This window comes from Panthera uncia (assembly GCF_023721935.1).
Source record: "Panthera uncia isolate 11264 chromosome C1 unlocalized genomic scaffold, Puncia_PCG_1.0 HiC_scaffold_4, whole genome shotgun sequence".
NCBI classification, from domain to species: Eukaryota; Metazoa; Chordata; class Mammalia; order Carnivora; family Felidae; genus Panthera; species Panthera uncia.
In genome coordinates this window covers 12,645,863-12,660,477 of record NW_026057585.1, presented here as the reverse complement: position 1 = coordinate 12,660,477, position 14,615 = coordinate 12,645,863, and the positions used below count along the sequence as shown (strand labels likewise).

Here is a 14,615-nt window from a genome sequence, read left to right as displayed (position 1 = left end):
AGCTCTTTTACGCATTATTAAACCAAGCAGGTTAGCTGGCTTTCTTAAATAAAGTGTTGTGCCTGATTTTGAAGAGTATAAGAACTCTGCTCCAACCTAACAAGATAGGCAGAGAAATTGTGTTATCTAGTGGTAGATATAAGGACTAAGGGTTTTCTAGAGTTGGGAAGCTTGGGCCTCACTCCCTGACAGTCTGATACATTTGGTCTGGCTTGGGGCCCAGACTCATTTGATAAAAACTCCCTAGATTAATCTAATATACAGTTGGGGTTGAAAACCACTGGCTTATGTTTTCAGGGAGCAGGAAATGAAGCCAGAGGTGGCACTGTCATAAGCCCTGTGGAAGCACAGGGAAGAATGATCCCTGGGGAACGGCTTTAGGGATCCCAGCTGGGGCTGGGGAAGGACCCTGGGGAGTGTCCCCTGTTTCAGATTTTTCTCTTGGATCTCTCAATGTGGAAGACACAAGTGCTAACCAACCAATCTCTTTATTTACAGATACTAATGGACCATATTCCCAAGGACCAGTCCACATGAACCACACAACTCTAAAAGAAATATTTTTTAAGATAACTTTTATTTTCTTCTTATTCCTTTCCTGTTGATTTTTTTTTTTTCTATAATTTCATTTTTGTTTTTTCATCTCATTATCCAAGTTCTGCAGACCACACAGGAACTTGCTTCATGGCTCTTTAGATGAAACTGAGGTTCAAGGTTCCTCACCCTAGTCACTAAAGAAGGATTTTACTCTCCCAGCCCAGAAAGGTGATTCTTCCTTTCCCATTTCTGGGGACTTTAGTCTTAATTGGGTACCTTATTAACAGGAAATGCTAAGGTACCTTCCATGTTGAACAATCTGCAATGTCTAAATTGCCTTAAAAGAGCCCATTTCTTAGCTGCTGAAATCAGTGCTCTTTCACTTCTTCAGAGGAGCAGGGATGGTACCCACCAGCCAGGTAGGTTAGATGTAGGTGGCGCATGTTCATTTCCCCAGATGTTCCAAGCCCTGTTTCCTGTGTGAAGGTGGTGTGTCTGGTTCAGAGATGTGTATTGTTAAGATCCAGTTGGTCCACTTGGATTTAGTACAGCCCTTCCTCCACTCCCACCAGACCTTCTCATTTTTCAGGTTTTTAACCAGACTGCACTCTATTCAGTTGAATTTTGTCCCTTAGCATTGATTTCTGTTGTACAAAAAAAAAAAAAAAAAAAAAAATGTTTAGTGTTAACACTGAGGAACTGCTTGGGTGATTAGTTGTTACCAGTTTCTCTTTTGAACCTTTGGAGCTGAGAGTACACAGTTGAGTCTAGAGAAGTGCTGATCTCAAACTCTTGATAAGTCCCTCTGTTTCTAAGCCCATAGTTGATAGCATCAATGAACTGGGGCCATAATGGCAAATTCTATCAGCTCTGCCCCATACAGCTTGTGCTGATGGCGAATTTCTTGAGCCATTACTCAGTCTAAAACACTGAGCTCTATCTTTAGGATTTATCCTTTAAGAGCAAATTTCTGGTCAGCTGTGCTTTTGCAACCTAAAATATTTAAAGGGAGGTAGATGTGGATGGGAGGAAGAAGGATAAATTGGGCCAGGGTGAGGGAAATATAGTTCCGTATAACTGGTCCAGGACTTTAGGCCCCATGTATAATGTTAGTTTCACGGAAGTGGTACCACTTTTAATTGACACATTTCACAAAGAGTTTTTGAACCAAGATCTTAAAGGGCAGTTTGTGCACAGAGAAGGTAATCCGTGCGTCCTGGCCCATACTTGGAAAGAATCCCTAGAGAGGCCCTCAAAGATTAGAGAGGTGTGTTCCCATGCCATGCACCCTGCTTACCAGCATTTCTGCATGGTCCAATGAGCTTTATGCTCATGAGCTTTAAGTATATAATTATCCAGGATTCCAAATCCTCAACTTGTTCTAGCTGGTGATCCTTCAAAGTTGGGTCAGGCATTAGTGCTAGGTACTAGAAATGTTCATTTCTCTGTTGCCATTGATCAGAGAGACAGACATTAAAAAAACAGTAACATACGAAAGGAAAGCTTTCACTCTGCAGCCTTCTAGCAGAGTCTTGCCAAAACGTTTTTCCTTTTCCTCTCCTAGTTCTCCCCCACCCAGCCCCTTCCCACTCCTTTTCAGTGTGACCATGCTTTCTTTTCTGTAGATGCTAATGGTTCAAGCCCTTTTTCCCCAGGGCATTGAACCAGCCAATCAGAACACCCCATCCTTTAGGGGAGGTAACCTGGCCAACAGTGGTATCCATCGCATCAGCTCTGCTGGAGGGAAGGGGCCCAGGTCCCGCAGCCCTCTGGCCTGCCCCCTGCTCCCCATCTATTTCTGTGTCCATAGGAATAATAGGTAAGGGTTCCATCTCTGTCAAGCCATGTAACAAAGGACACTGTGGGAAAATGTCTGGCATCAGAGGGAGCGTGTGGAGAGCAACTTGGGAGGAACAAGTTTATTTTGTATTGAATGATTTTTAATGAATGCAATATTAATCCTTGCAGATGAGCAATAATCATTAAAGTCAATTAAAATGATAAGACCTTATTGGGATTCTGTGTCATTCTTGACTGAACAACAGAACGTCATTAGAATTTGTTTTCGAGGGTGGGATGAGTCATGGGCCAGTCAGCAGTCTCTGATAGAGATTTGCTGAGGACCTAATATGGAGAGGAGCAGGCTGGGTGCAGAGTTCAATAATATCTCCATATATATATGTGTATAGAGAGAGAGAGATGAGAGAGGGAGAGAAAATCTCATTCAGGCTCCGCCCTCAACATGGAGGCTGGCGCAGGGCTCAATCCCGCAACCCCAGAATCACAACCTGAGCCAAAGTCAAGAGCTCAACCCACTGAGCCACCCAGACGCCCCTGTAGTGATCCTAAGTTTTGTTTGCCTGCTCTGTGCCAAAGCACTTCCATTGTAAACTCCATCAAGAAGCAAATCTGCGGGGCACCTGACTGACTCAGTCAGTGGAGTGTGCAACTCTTGATCTCAGGGTTGTGAGTTTGAGCCCCACATTGGGTGTAGAGATTACTTAAAAATAAAATCTTTAAAAAGTTAAAAAAAAAAAAAAAAAGACAAATCTGCTTACGCTTCAGGGTTCCTCATTTGTGCAGTTCCCCTTTAAGACCCTGTACCTTTTTTTTTTCCTTAAAGTCTCTAAAGTTAGGAAAGCTTCAGCCCCTCCCACACCTGTAGCCATCTCTAGAGTTATCTCTGTGGCTTCTGATGTGACTATGTATTAATATCTTTCAAAAGTAATACTTTTCTAGGGTGCCTGGGTGGCTCACTCAGTTAAGCATCAGACTTCAGCTCAGGTCATGATCTCAGTTTGTGAGTTCCAAGTCCCAAGTCGGGCTCTGTGCTGACAGCTCAGAGCCTGGAGCCTGCTTTGGATTCTGTGTTTCCCTCTCTCTCTCTCTGCCCCTCCCCTGCTTGTGTTCTGTCTCTCAAAAATAAACGTTAAAACAATTTTTTGAAAAAAAAAAAATAATACGGGGGTGCCTGGGTGGCTCACTCAGTTAAGCGTCAGACTTCAGCTCAGGTCATGATCTCACAGTTCGTGGGTTCGAGCCCCGCACTGGGCTCTGTGCTGGCAGCTCAGAAGCTGAAGCCTGCTCCGGATTCTGTGTCTCCCACTCTCTCTGCCCCTCCCCCGCTTGTGCTCTGTCTCTCAAAAATAAATAAACATTAAAAAAAATTAAAAAAAAAACAAAACCTTTTATGTTTTGTTAAATTGGCCCCAAACAATGTTGATGATTTCTATGCAGACTAGAAAAATGACGTGTTTTTAATTCTGGAAGCTTCATCCATACACATAAATCTGAATTTAAGATAAACTTCATATTGCCTAATTAGTGATTTAAACTTTTAACCGTCTTGTGAATCTATTTGATAACTCTTGAGATTATAAAAAGTCATCTGTTATGGTGGGAAAATATCTTAAATATTTGAATATAAGGAATTTAAATGAACTGTTGACCTTATAGTTTCATAAAACTGATTCTTCAAAGTTTTCTTATCGCCTACTATGTGCCAAAAGGCTGTTTTAGATACTTGAGATACATCAGTGAGAATCAGATTTCTTTTGTGGAGTTTACATAAAATTCCAATAAGTCTCAGATTCCTCTTTCCTTTTTCCTTTACCCACAATTCTGCCATTTGGTAGGGCAGAGCAAGCTAGGCACCTACATGGATTTGTAGCCAGGTATGTGGATGTGGGAGCTGGGGTGAGGCCCAGTGCAGGGAGTTATCCTAAGTGGGATGAGGGGGACGTTGACACAGGGGAGGGATGACAGTGGCAGGTAGGATAGGAACATGGGACTTGATCAAATAAGCAAAAATCGTAAGAATAATAGAAGCCAATTTTTCTCATTTTTGGAGAAGGTGTTACCAATCGGAAAGAGAGAAGACTAGGATGAACTCTAGTGTGTTTGAATAGGAGGTATTGCTGTGAATTCATGAATTCCAAAATAAACATAGGTATGTGTGTGTACAAACATTCCCTAGCTCTGTCTAATATGTGAACCTGGCAGCTGCCTCCTTCCCCCATTATGGTACACACATCTAGCATCCAGATTCAGGTACTACATTTTCCACTTAAAGGAGCCAGGACTGACTGGAGAAAGGGCTGATTCCATGGCTGGGCAGGAAAAGTACAAGGTGAGCCAGAGAGAAAGGAAGTACTCAAAAAAATGATGGGGGCATGTCAAAAAGACACAGAGGCCAGCTTTAAGGGATTCACACTGGGCAAATCTGAGACAATCTGACACCAAAATAATGGCTTAAAAACCATTGAATAAATAGGAAACTATGAGTCTATATAGTGATATGAATGAATGGCTTAATAAAAAATGAAAGGGGCACCTGGGTGACTCAGTTGGTTAAGCGTCCAACTCTTGGTTTCAGCTCAAGTCATGATCTCATGGTTTGAGTTCAAGCCCCATGTAGGGCTCTGTGCTGACACCTCAGAGCCTGGAGCCTGCTTTAGATTCTATTCCTCCTTCTCTCTGCCCCTCCCCTGCTCATGCTCTCTCTCTCTCTCAAAAATAAACTTAGAAAAAAAAGGATATTGAACAAAGTATTCTAGTCTAGGTAGCATATGCTAAATCCACCTGCATCCTGGCCAGGATTCACTATATTAGGAAATCTCAGCAGACTGATAAAGCAACTTAAAAATTACCTGGGAAAGTAATTTGTGATTCCAATTAGGGTGTGTAACGGCGTGTGTGTGCACTGTCTCTCAAAACCGAACAAAAAAAAGGAACTCAAATCGGAAATGTTTAAAGGAGTTTAAATTTATAAATAAATTGGGTATTCAAATTTCTCTCAATTAAAAGTAATTAACATTTGCTAGATTTATAAATAAGATCTAAAAGCTGTACTTGAAAAAGCTGAAGTAATGTTTTTGTTGCTTTAATAAATTGAATATTCATTTTCTTGGCAGTGGTGTCTTCTCTGCCCGTACCGCAGCCCTTGAACATATTTTAAAACGTCCTCTAGAAAGAATTGCTCTAGATTGTGGGCCAGAGGGTCTATTTGTCTCTGATGTTCAGGCTTTCCCCCGCCCATCCTGCCCTCCGTGTGACGTGGTTCTCCATTGCAACCACCAGATGGCGACTTTTCTCACATTCTCTGGTTGTCACACATGATCTCCTGCCAACAAATAATAAAATATAGCTCCACGGTCCCTTCTCTGAAACCTTGTGTTTTGAAGTTGAGAATATTTCATATTTTTAGGAAATACACAAATACTCAGTATATTATGTAATACCTATGGGGGGGGTGACATTCCATAATCAAATGTGTTGATATTTTCTCAATTATGTTTTAATATTCACAGAATAAGGGATAAAGACTATCAAAAGCCTCCCATTCATTTAGATCAGGTTTTGCTGCTAAACTGATTTGTGACAAGCTTCGAGGGGAATTTCTGATTTTTAAAATTTTTTTAATTTTGGAGTTGTGGATGAGGTTTGTGGCTATGGAATAGTAACACATAGCGTTTGCTCTAACTGGCTCCATTCTAAATGCTTTACACAATAAGCATACTTGATCTTCACAATAACCCCATAAGACAGATATTACTATTATCTCCATAGTACAGATGGGGAAATTGAGACAGGGAGGTGGAGTAACTTGCCCGAGGGTATACAACTCCCAAGTTGGTGAAGCTGGAATTAACCCAGACAGTCCGGCTTCAGGGTCTATGCTTAACACCAGGCAATATTGCTTCTAAGAAACAGCCTCCAACCAGGTTTGGTTTGAATGTTTGGTTTGAAAAATACGGATCCCAGGATCCTGCCCCAGACCTGCTGAAACAAGCTCAGAGCCATGAGGAAACCACGTATCTCCAGTCACAGTGCCACTGACAGGTAGACCTAGGATTTGACCTCCAGTCTTTCTGGCTCCCTTGTGGCCTTTCTTCTGAGTCACCTGGAAACTCCCCAAGGGTACTTTCAGGCAGCTTCCCTATGGTTCTTATGTCTTAGCGAAGATCCTTTCAGCAGAGGAAAGAGCATGGGCATGAAGACCCAAACTGCAGATGCCATGACTTTGCTAACGGCCCTGACAGCCCAGGGAACCTGCTGCCTCCTGGCGTAAAGAATTCTGCTTCCCAAAGCCAGAACCAAACCAGGTCAAAGTTTCCTCTCTTGGGGCCCCAAAGATTTACTGATGACCCGTGGGGCCCTTGTGCTCTGGATTTGGTTGTTTTTAAACCACAGAAATTCACACTCATGTTCATTACTGACACCACTATTTCAGCGCATAAACACCAAGCGAAAGGTCCATTCTCTTCAATGATTCTCTTGCCTTTGGGTTTCTATCTGGGCAAATTACTTCCACAGGGCCACTTAGAGGTGTTTTCTCATCAGGGAAAGGAGAAAGAGCTTGAACAGGATAAATAAGAGCATACTGCTCTACTGAAGGTTAAGTGAGCACAGCCTTCTCTGAGGTGCACTCACTCCTACAGCTTGCTTTCATGCAAATCTGTCGACAGAGGGGAGAGCTGAGTGTGAACTTTCTTTTAAGCAAAGGTGACTTTATCTCAAATCTAATAGGTATAGTAAGAAGGGAACTGTCTTTCTCTGTCACACATACAATGGGGAGCAAACCACCGCCTGTGGCTTTTTCCTATCTATGCTGTGGGCTTACTAAAGTGTATGCTTTTGTTGTTGGATAGAGTGTTCTCTTTTTTTTTAATAGTTTGTTGTTAAGTTAGCTAACATACAGTGTATATACAGTGCACTCTTGGCTTCAGGAGTAGATTCCCATGATTCATCACTTACACACAACACCCAGTGCTCATCCCAACACGTGCCCTCAATGCCCATCTCCCATTCCCCCCCCCCAATCCCCCACCCCCATCAACCCTCAGTTTGTTCTCTGTATTTATGAGTCTCTTATGGTTTGCCTCCCTCTCTGTTTGAAACTTAATTTTCCTTCCCTTCCCCTTTGGTCTTCTGTTAAACCTCTCAAATTCCACACATGAGTGAAAACATATGACATCTTTCTCTGACTGACTTATTTCACATAGCATAATACCCTCCAGTTCCGTCCACATTGTTGCAAATGACAAGATTTCATTCTTTCTCATTGCCAAGTAGTATTCCATTGTATATATAAACCATATCTTTTTTATCCATTTATCAGTTGATGGACATTTGGGCTCTTTCCATAATTTTGCTATTGTTGATAGTGCTGCTAATAAACATTGGGGTACATGTGCCCCTATGAATCAGCACTCCTGTATCCTGGGGATAAATTCCTAATAGTGCTATTGCTGGGTCGTAGGGTAGTTCTGGTTTTAATTTTTTGAGGAAGTTCCACATTGTTTTCCACAGCGGCTGTACCAGTTTGCATTCCCACCAACGGTGCAAGAGGGTTCCCCTTTCTTGGATAGAGTGTTCTGTGTGCCTGTTAGATCTAGTTGGCTTATTGTGTTGTTTGAGCCCTCTGTTTCCTTGATTATCTTCTGTCTGGTTGTTCTAACCATTATTGTGAGTGGGGTATCGGAGTCTCCAACCGTTACCGTAGAACTGTCCGTTTCCCCCTTCAATTCTATCAGTGTTTGCTTTATATATCTTGATGGTCTTCATCAGGTTCATAAATGTAATTATCATAGCTTCGTGCTGTATTGAGGCTTTTATTAAGACATAATGTCCTTCTTTGTCTCTTCTAATTTTTTTTTAATTTAAAATCGATTCTGTCTGATATTAGTATGGCCATCCCTGCTCTCTTTTGGTGACTATTTATATGGAATATCTTTTTCCATCCTCTCCTTTCAACTCCTTTCATCATCTGCAGATGTGCCTTTGGATCTCAAGTGAGTCTCTTATAGACAGCATATAGTTAGGTCATGTGTTTGTCCACTCTGCCAATCTCTGCCTTTTGACTGGGGAGTTAAATCTATGTACACTTAAAGTAATCACGTATTAAGGGGGACTTACTTCTGTCACTGTGCTATTTGTATTCTATATGCCTTACAGTCCTTCATTTCCTGCATTATGGTCTTCTTTTGTGTTTAGTTGATTTTTTTTTCGTAGTGAATTGTTTAAATTCCTTTCTCATTTCCTTTTGTGTGTATTATATAGCTATTTTCTTTGTGGTTACCATGGGGTTACACTGAAGATTCTAAACTTACAATGCTCTAATTTGAACATATACCTTCAATAATATACAAAAACTCTGCTCCTTCACTCTGTTCTCACCCCTTTTGGTTGTTGATGTTACAAAATATCATCTTTATACATTGTATACCCCAAAACAGACTAATAATTCTTTAAAATTCATTATTCTTCTAAGTTATGTAAAACACAAAGTGTGGAGTTACAAACCAAAGATACAGTAATACTGGTTTTCACGCTAACAATTTTTTTCTTTATTATTATTATTTTTTATTTTTTTAAGAGAGAGAGGGAGCCCTTGCAAGAGGGGGAGAGGGAGGGAGAGAGAGAATCTTAAGCAGCGCGAGCTGGCCACAAGCCTCAATCCCATGCCCCTGGGATCATGACCTGAGCCGAAATCAAGAGCCAGACAGACACTCAACCCACTGAGCCACCTAGGCACCTCCAATTATTTTTTAAATGTATTAGTCTCATATAGAAAAAAAAAGGGAGAATAGTAACAAGCCACTGGGGATGGGTAAATTGTGTACTAAAAGCTGAAACTGATCAAAGTTAATCATAAATTACTCTCCAGCCCTTCCCCTGGAAGTTGCAAAGCCTTCAACAAACTTCAGGGTTCCAAAATAGTAACATCAGACAGATTCTGCCAGTGCAACTCTGCTCTAGGTGGGGAGACCGAGTCCTGGTGCTTCCTACTCCATCTTCCTAGAAGCCTCTCCCTGCACCCCCTATGATTTTAACACTTGCCTATCATTCGAATATGTCCCATCATCTCTCCCCTCCCCAGGTCAAGCTGTCAGATAAGACCACAGCCCTGGACAATAGCTTGACTGTAACCTCATGACAGACCTTGACAAAGACGCTCTGCTTGTCCAAACTGGAGTCAGGCTCCTCTGAGCCCTTTTTTCTTTTTTCTTTTCTTTTCTTTTCTCTTCTTTTCTTTTCTGTTCTTTTCTTTTCTTTCTTAAGAGAGAGAAAGAGCAGGCAGAGGTGCAGAGGGAGAGGGAGAGTAAGGGGGGGATCCTTGCCAGGCCTGCATAGCCAATATGTAACAAGAATCCCACTAAGTCAGTTTAGCAAGAATCTCCTCACTCTTGATATCTGATCATATTCTTCATTCTCTATCCTTGATATCTGATCACCTTGGCCTGCCTTCAGCAAGAATTCCTTTTGAGTCAGTTTAGCAAGAATCGCCCTACCCTAGCTGTCTCCTCTTGGTAACTTTTTTTCATCCACTGACCCCCTCATTCCACTTGTTGGCTACAAATCCCCAGCTATTTTTGCTGGATTTGGAGTTGAGCCCAATCTTTCTCACCTACCGATAGCCTTGACACCTATTGCAAGGGTACTGACTAAAGTCTTCTTTACTATGTTAACAAAGTGTCAGAATATTTTTTTCTTTAACATCCTTGAGTGAAATGCACTCAGCAAAGCTATCCCCAGATTTTTGACCAATAGAAACTATGAGATAATAAATGTTTGCTGTCTCGATCCTTAAATGTTAGGGTCATTTGCTGCACAGAGCTAGAAACTAATGCCTGATGTGGCCTGGATGCTGTGATGCATGGCTCAAATTCTCCTTCCAAGACCGGGCTCTCCTGCTTCTATTGCACAGAGTGTTGGCTGCTAGCAGTTTGCAGCTAAGTCCTTCTCCAGCTGTTGCTTTTGGTAAAGAGAGCTACCTTGCCCAAGGATATACTCCCTTCCCAGGCAGTCTGCCGCCCAAGGATTTGTCCATGCAGGAGTATAAAGGCCTGGCCCCTTGGCCTCCAATATGGGATAACCCTTAAGGATCCACTGAGATCTCTGTGACAACTGTGTCACAGTTGAACTTCTCCCTCCTCCAGCCCCCAAGTCCTGTTTCTCCCACCTTTGTACAGGTGTTATTACCAGGATCAGTCTCCAACATACCTCCTAAATCTCTGCCTCAGAGCCTGTTTTCCAGGGAACCTGACCTAAGACACTATGTGACCTTGAGCAAACCCTTTACCTTTCAAATTCTTGGCTTCTCCATCTGCAAAATGGGAGAAATACCATGATTAAATGAGTTTAAGTCCTTGGCATGGTGCCCGCCATATATATATAGTAAACATATATAGAGAGTTGCTGTTGTTATTGTTACTATCTACGAAAAGAACATCCCAAGTTCCCTGCTCCCCTCACTGCAAAAAACCAGCTAGTGCAAAGGCCTTGAGGTGGCTGCAAACTTGGCAGGCTAGAGAGAGAAAGAGAGAGAGAGAGAGAGTGCGGAGGGCCCTGAGGCTAAAGGAGGAGTGTGGTAGGGGCTGAGGTCAGAGAAGCAGGCAGGGCCCTGCTGGGCCCATGTGGGCCTTGTAGAGAGTTACAACTTAAATCTAAGTGAGGTGGGAAGCCATGGCAGAGTAAGAGCAAAGAAATTACACCAGTTGATATGTGGTTCTAAAAGCTCAGTCTGGCTGTGGGGAGAATCAGGAAAACAACAGCAGCGAGGGAAGCAGGGAAGATGAGTAATGATGTTCGTGAAGGGCAGGGAAGGCACCAGGACAGGTTTTGATGGGAAAGTCACCGCCCCACTAGATGGAAGGGGGAAGGAGAGAAATTAAGGATGTGTCCTAGGTTTTGGCTTGAGAAAAATGGGCAGTTGGTAATATCACCTATTCAGATGAGGAAAAGCAAGAGAAGAGCAGGTTTGGGTAAAGGGAGGGAAAATTGGGAGTTCTGTTTGTAACATGTTAAGTTTGAAATGCCTATTAGATATCCAAGTGAGATGTCAAATCAGTCATTGGATGTGTGTGTGTGTGTGTGTGTGTGTGTGTGTGTTTTAATTTTCTTTAAGTTTATCTATTTTGAGAGAGAGAGAGGGAAAGAGAATGAGCAAGGAAGGGGCAGAAGGAGAGGGAGAGACAGAATCCCAAGTGGGCTCTGAACTGTCAGCCCTGATGTGGGACTTAATCGCACAAACTCAACCGTGAGATCATGACCTGAGCCGAAATCAAGAGTCGGACCCTTAACAGACTGAGCCACCCAGGCTCCCCTGGATGTATCTCTGTGTCCTCTTTTGACTAAGCCATACTGCATGTAAGAAGGCTAGGAAGTTATAAATTAATATGTCCCGGGACAGACAGCTGATTCCTTTGGGAGACAAGATTCAGGTTATTTGCCCTATTCACTAACTAACTAACTAACTAACACATTATCCATATTTTCTTCCTCTCATAACCATTAATGGAGAAAACGCCACATGGCATTGCAACTAGATAGAGGTTAAGACCTGGCCCATAGGTGCCCCACAAGTCATGACTTTAATATGCAGCATTTCATGGACTGGTAATAACCTGACCAGGGCTAAGACAGAAATTGCCAGAAAGAGGCTCACTTTGCCTCCCGGCATGCAGTTAGGTATAGACGGAGGTGAAGCATCTTGCTCAGTAGATGACACCCTGGAGGCACACAGTATGTGTCAACTTCCTACTCCAGAGCCTAACTGGGATAACCACCGTCTTCTTGGTACAGCCCCTGCCATGCTGTAATGACTCAGATATGAAATTTAACTTCCTCCGGTCTCTTGAACCATAACCACTTATGGTAGAGGAAGGGCCTTCTCACCTAGGCTTCACCTTTTGGCAATAATTCTTTTTTTTTTTTTAATGTTTTTATTTATTTTTGAAGGAGAGAGAGACAGAGCATGAGCCAGGGGGGAGCAGAGAGAGAGAGGAAGACATAGAATTTGAAGCAGGCTCCAGGCTCTGAGCTGCCAGCACAGAGCCCGACACGGGGCTCGAACTCACGAACCGTGAGATCATGACCTGAGCCGAAGTCGGATGCTCAACCGACTGAGCCACCCAGGTGCCCCAATAATTCCTTTTTAAAAAATGCTTTATAGTGATCAAAATTATTTCACATAAATTAGCTCATTTGATCCATAGTCTCATAAAACAAGGGATTATCATCATTTTACAGATGAGGAGAGAGGAACCATTTTCCTAAGGGTCTCTAAAAATTCTTAATTATTAAACACAAATATCAATGGTTTCTGTATATTCTGTTTTGTCAGTGCTCCATTATTTAGTTACCCATTTTCTTATTGGCTATTTCTCAAATTAGGTTGGCCCCAATTTTGCACAGCTGAAAATACCACTGGCTGGAACATCTCATCGTACATATATCTTTGTCTAAATCTTTGTTTCCTTAGGACCTATTACTACAAGGGGAATAACTGAACAAAAACCTTAAACCTTCCCTGTCCTGGATGTAGCTGAAGCAATATAGGGTGTTTAAAGGCCTATTTTTTCCCCCCAAGGAGATAGAGCTTGTGGTAGGCCAGTCTTAGACGTTGGCCCAACCAGTTACTAAAACTAGAAAGCAGTTATGTGTTGGGTTTTGTGGGATCTGCTGATTTTATCCAAGAACTGCATGGGTCCCTTTCCTGCAAATTCCTTCATTTTTCCTGTCACCTTGGCCCAGCCCAGCTTGGATGAAATGCTAATTTACCAAGTGTGTTACTGGATATGAAAAGAAACAGGGACAAAGGACAGGAAGATCAATAAGAAGAAGTAGCAACAGAGTGGCTTTAGATTCATTCATTATTTTACAGCAAAGACTTCTAAAGCACCTACTAGTTGGGACCCTGGTGGAAATTTCGCCAAAGCTGCATCACAGGGACTTTCTGGGAATCGAGCTGGAGCAGCAAAGGTGGCACTCTGGAGAGAGAAAGATGGAGAAAATGCCTTTAAGGACTTTACCACACAGTAGCAGGTAATTATGACACATCACCTCTAAGATGTTTAATGGGCATCTCAAATGTGACATGTCCAAAACTGAAATCTTGATCTTCCTCCTAAACCTGTTTTTCTTTCTCCCAGACTTCCCTATTTTAATAAGCAATACAACCACTCACCTAGTTTCTCAAACCAAAAATCTAGGACCCATCCTTTATTCCTCTCTATCCTGCTGATAGGATTCCAGCCTTTCACTAAATCCTGTCCAATCTACCCACACAATGTAGAAATATCATAACTACTCTGGTGCAAGCACCATCATTTTCATCTATATAATCTCCTACCCATTTTCATCTATATAATCTCCTAATCTGTTTACCCTCATCCACTCTCAACTCTCTAATCCTTTCTCCAAAAAAGCAGCCAGACTGGTCTTTTAAACATCAGACCATACACCTCCGTGGTTGACATACTCTGATGGTTTTTCTTTTCACTTAGAATAAAATTCAAAAAGTTTTCATGCCCTTCATGGCTCTGCATGTATCTGGCCCTCATCTCCTCCTATCCTCTCCCTAATCCCCTCACCTGCCACACTGACCTCAGGGGCTCTGTAGCTGGCTGGTCCCTCCACTTGAATTGTCTCCATGGCGCTTCTTCAGAACTCATTTAAAATCATACCCTCAGGCTTGTTTTCCCTGGGCATCCAACCTAATATAGCCATGCGTCCCATCATCACTGCCACTTCCTAATCTGTTACACTTCTTTTTGTTTCTTCTCAGCACTTACTTCTCTAATGTCGTATTTGTGTGCTCATTGTTTACCTCTCCCACTAGGTACTAAGTTATATACCATTAGAGCAGGAACTTAATTTGTTCCCCATTCTATAGCACTGCCTGAAAGTGCAGGAAGCATTTAGTGTTTATTGAATGAATGATGAATGCATGTTTATCATAAATCTGTTTTATTGACTTATTCGTTTGTTCCCCGTATTTCCCCCAAGTGAATGTAAACTCCGTGAAAACTGGGATCGTGTCCATTTTGTTCACTATTATATCTCCTAACGTTTGGAACAGAGCTATAGCAGTGACAAGTGCAAAGCTATGTTAAAGAAGGGCAGGGGCAACTAAACTGACTGAGGGAGCTACGGGAGTACTCACAGATAAAACCGCACCTAAACCGGGACTGAAGGAGGTGAGAACCAAAAAGACTGGAGAGAGAGAAGAGTCACGGCAGAGGCAATCTCGCGAGATGTTGGGCAGCCAAGATGGCTTCCAGCACTTGCCGCCA

The 14,615-nt window shown here is 42.4% G+C and overlaps 1 protein-coding gene and 1 long non-coding RNA gene across 2 annotated transcripts in view; one reads left to right on the top strand and one right to left on the bottom strand.

Annotated features, from left to right (window-relative positions):
- The window catches only part of AHCYL1 (adenosylhomocysteinase like 1), a 38,388-nt gene extending 35,845 nt beyond the window's left edge, over nt 1-2,543 (top strand). The window contains exon 17 of the mRNA XM_049616619.1: nt 499-2,543. Coding sequence (XP_049472576.1) covers nt 499-505 — 7 coding nt within the window. The 3' untranslated portion in view covers nt 506-2,543. The remainder of the gene's footprint in view (nt 1-498) is intronic.
- On the bottom strand, nt 745-14,603 carry LOC125912283 (uncharacterized). The gene is made up of 3 exons (XR_007454661.1): nt 14,486-14,603; nt 13,227-13,310; nt 745-1,181 (listed from the first exon to the last, which is right to left on the bottom strand). It is a non-coding gene; the product is annotated as an uncharacterized LOC125912283 (long non-coding RNA).
- Nucleotides 14,604-14,615: the final 12 nt, after the last annotated feature.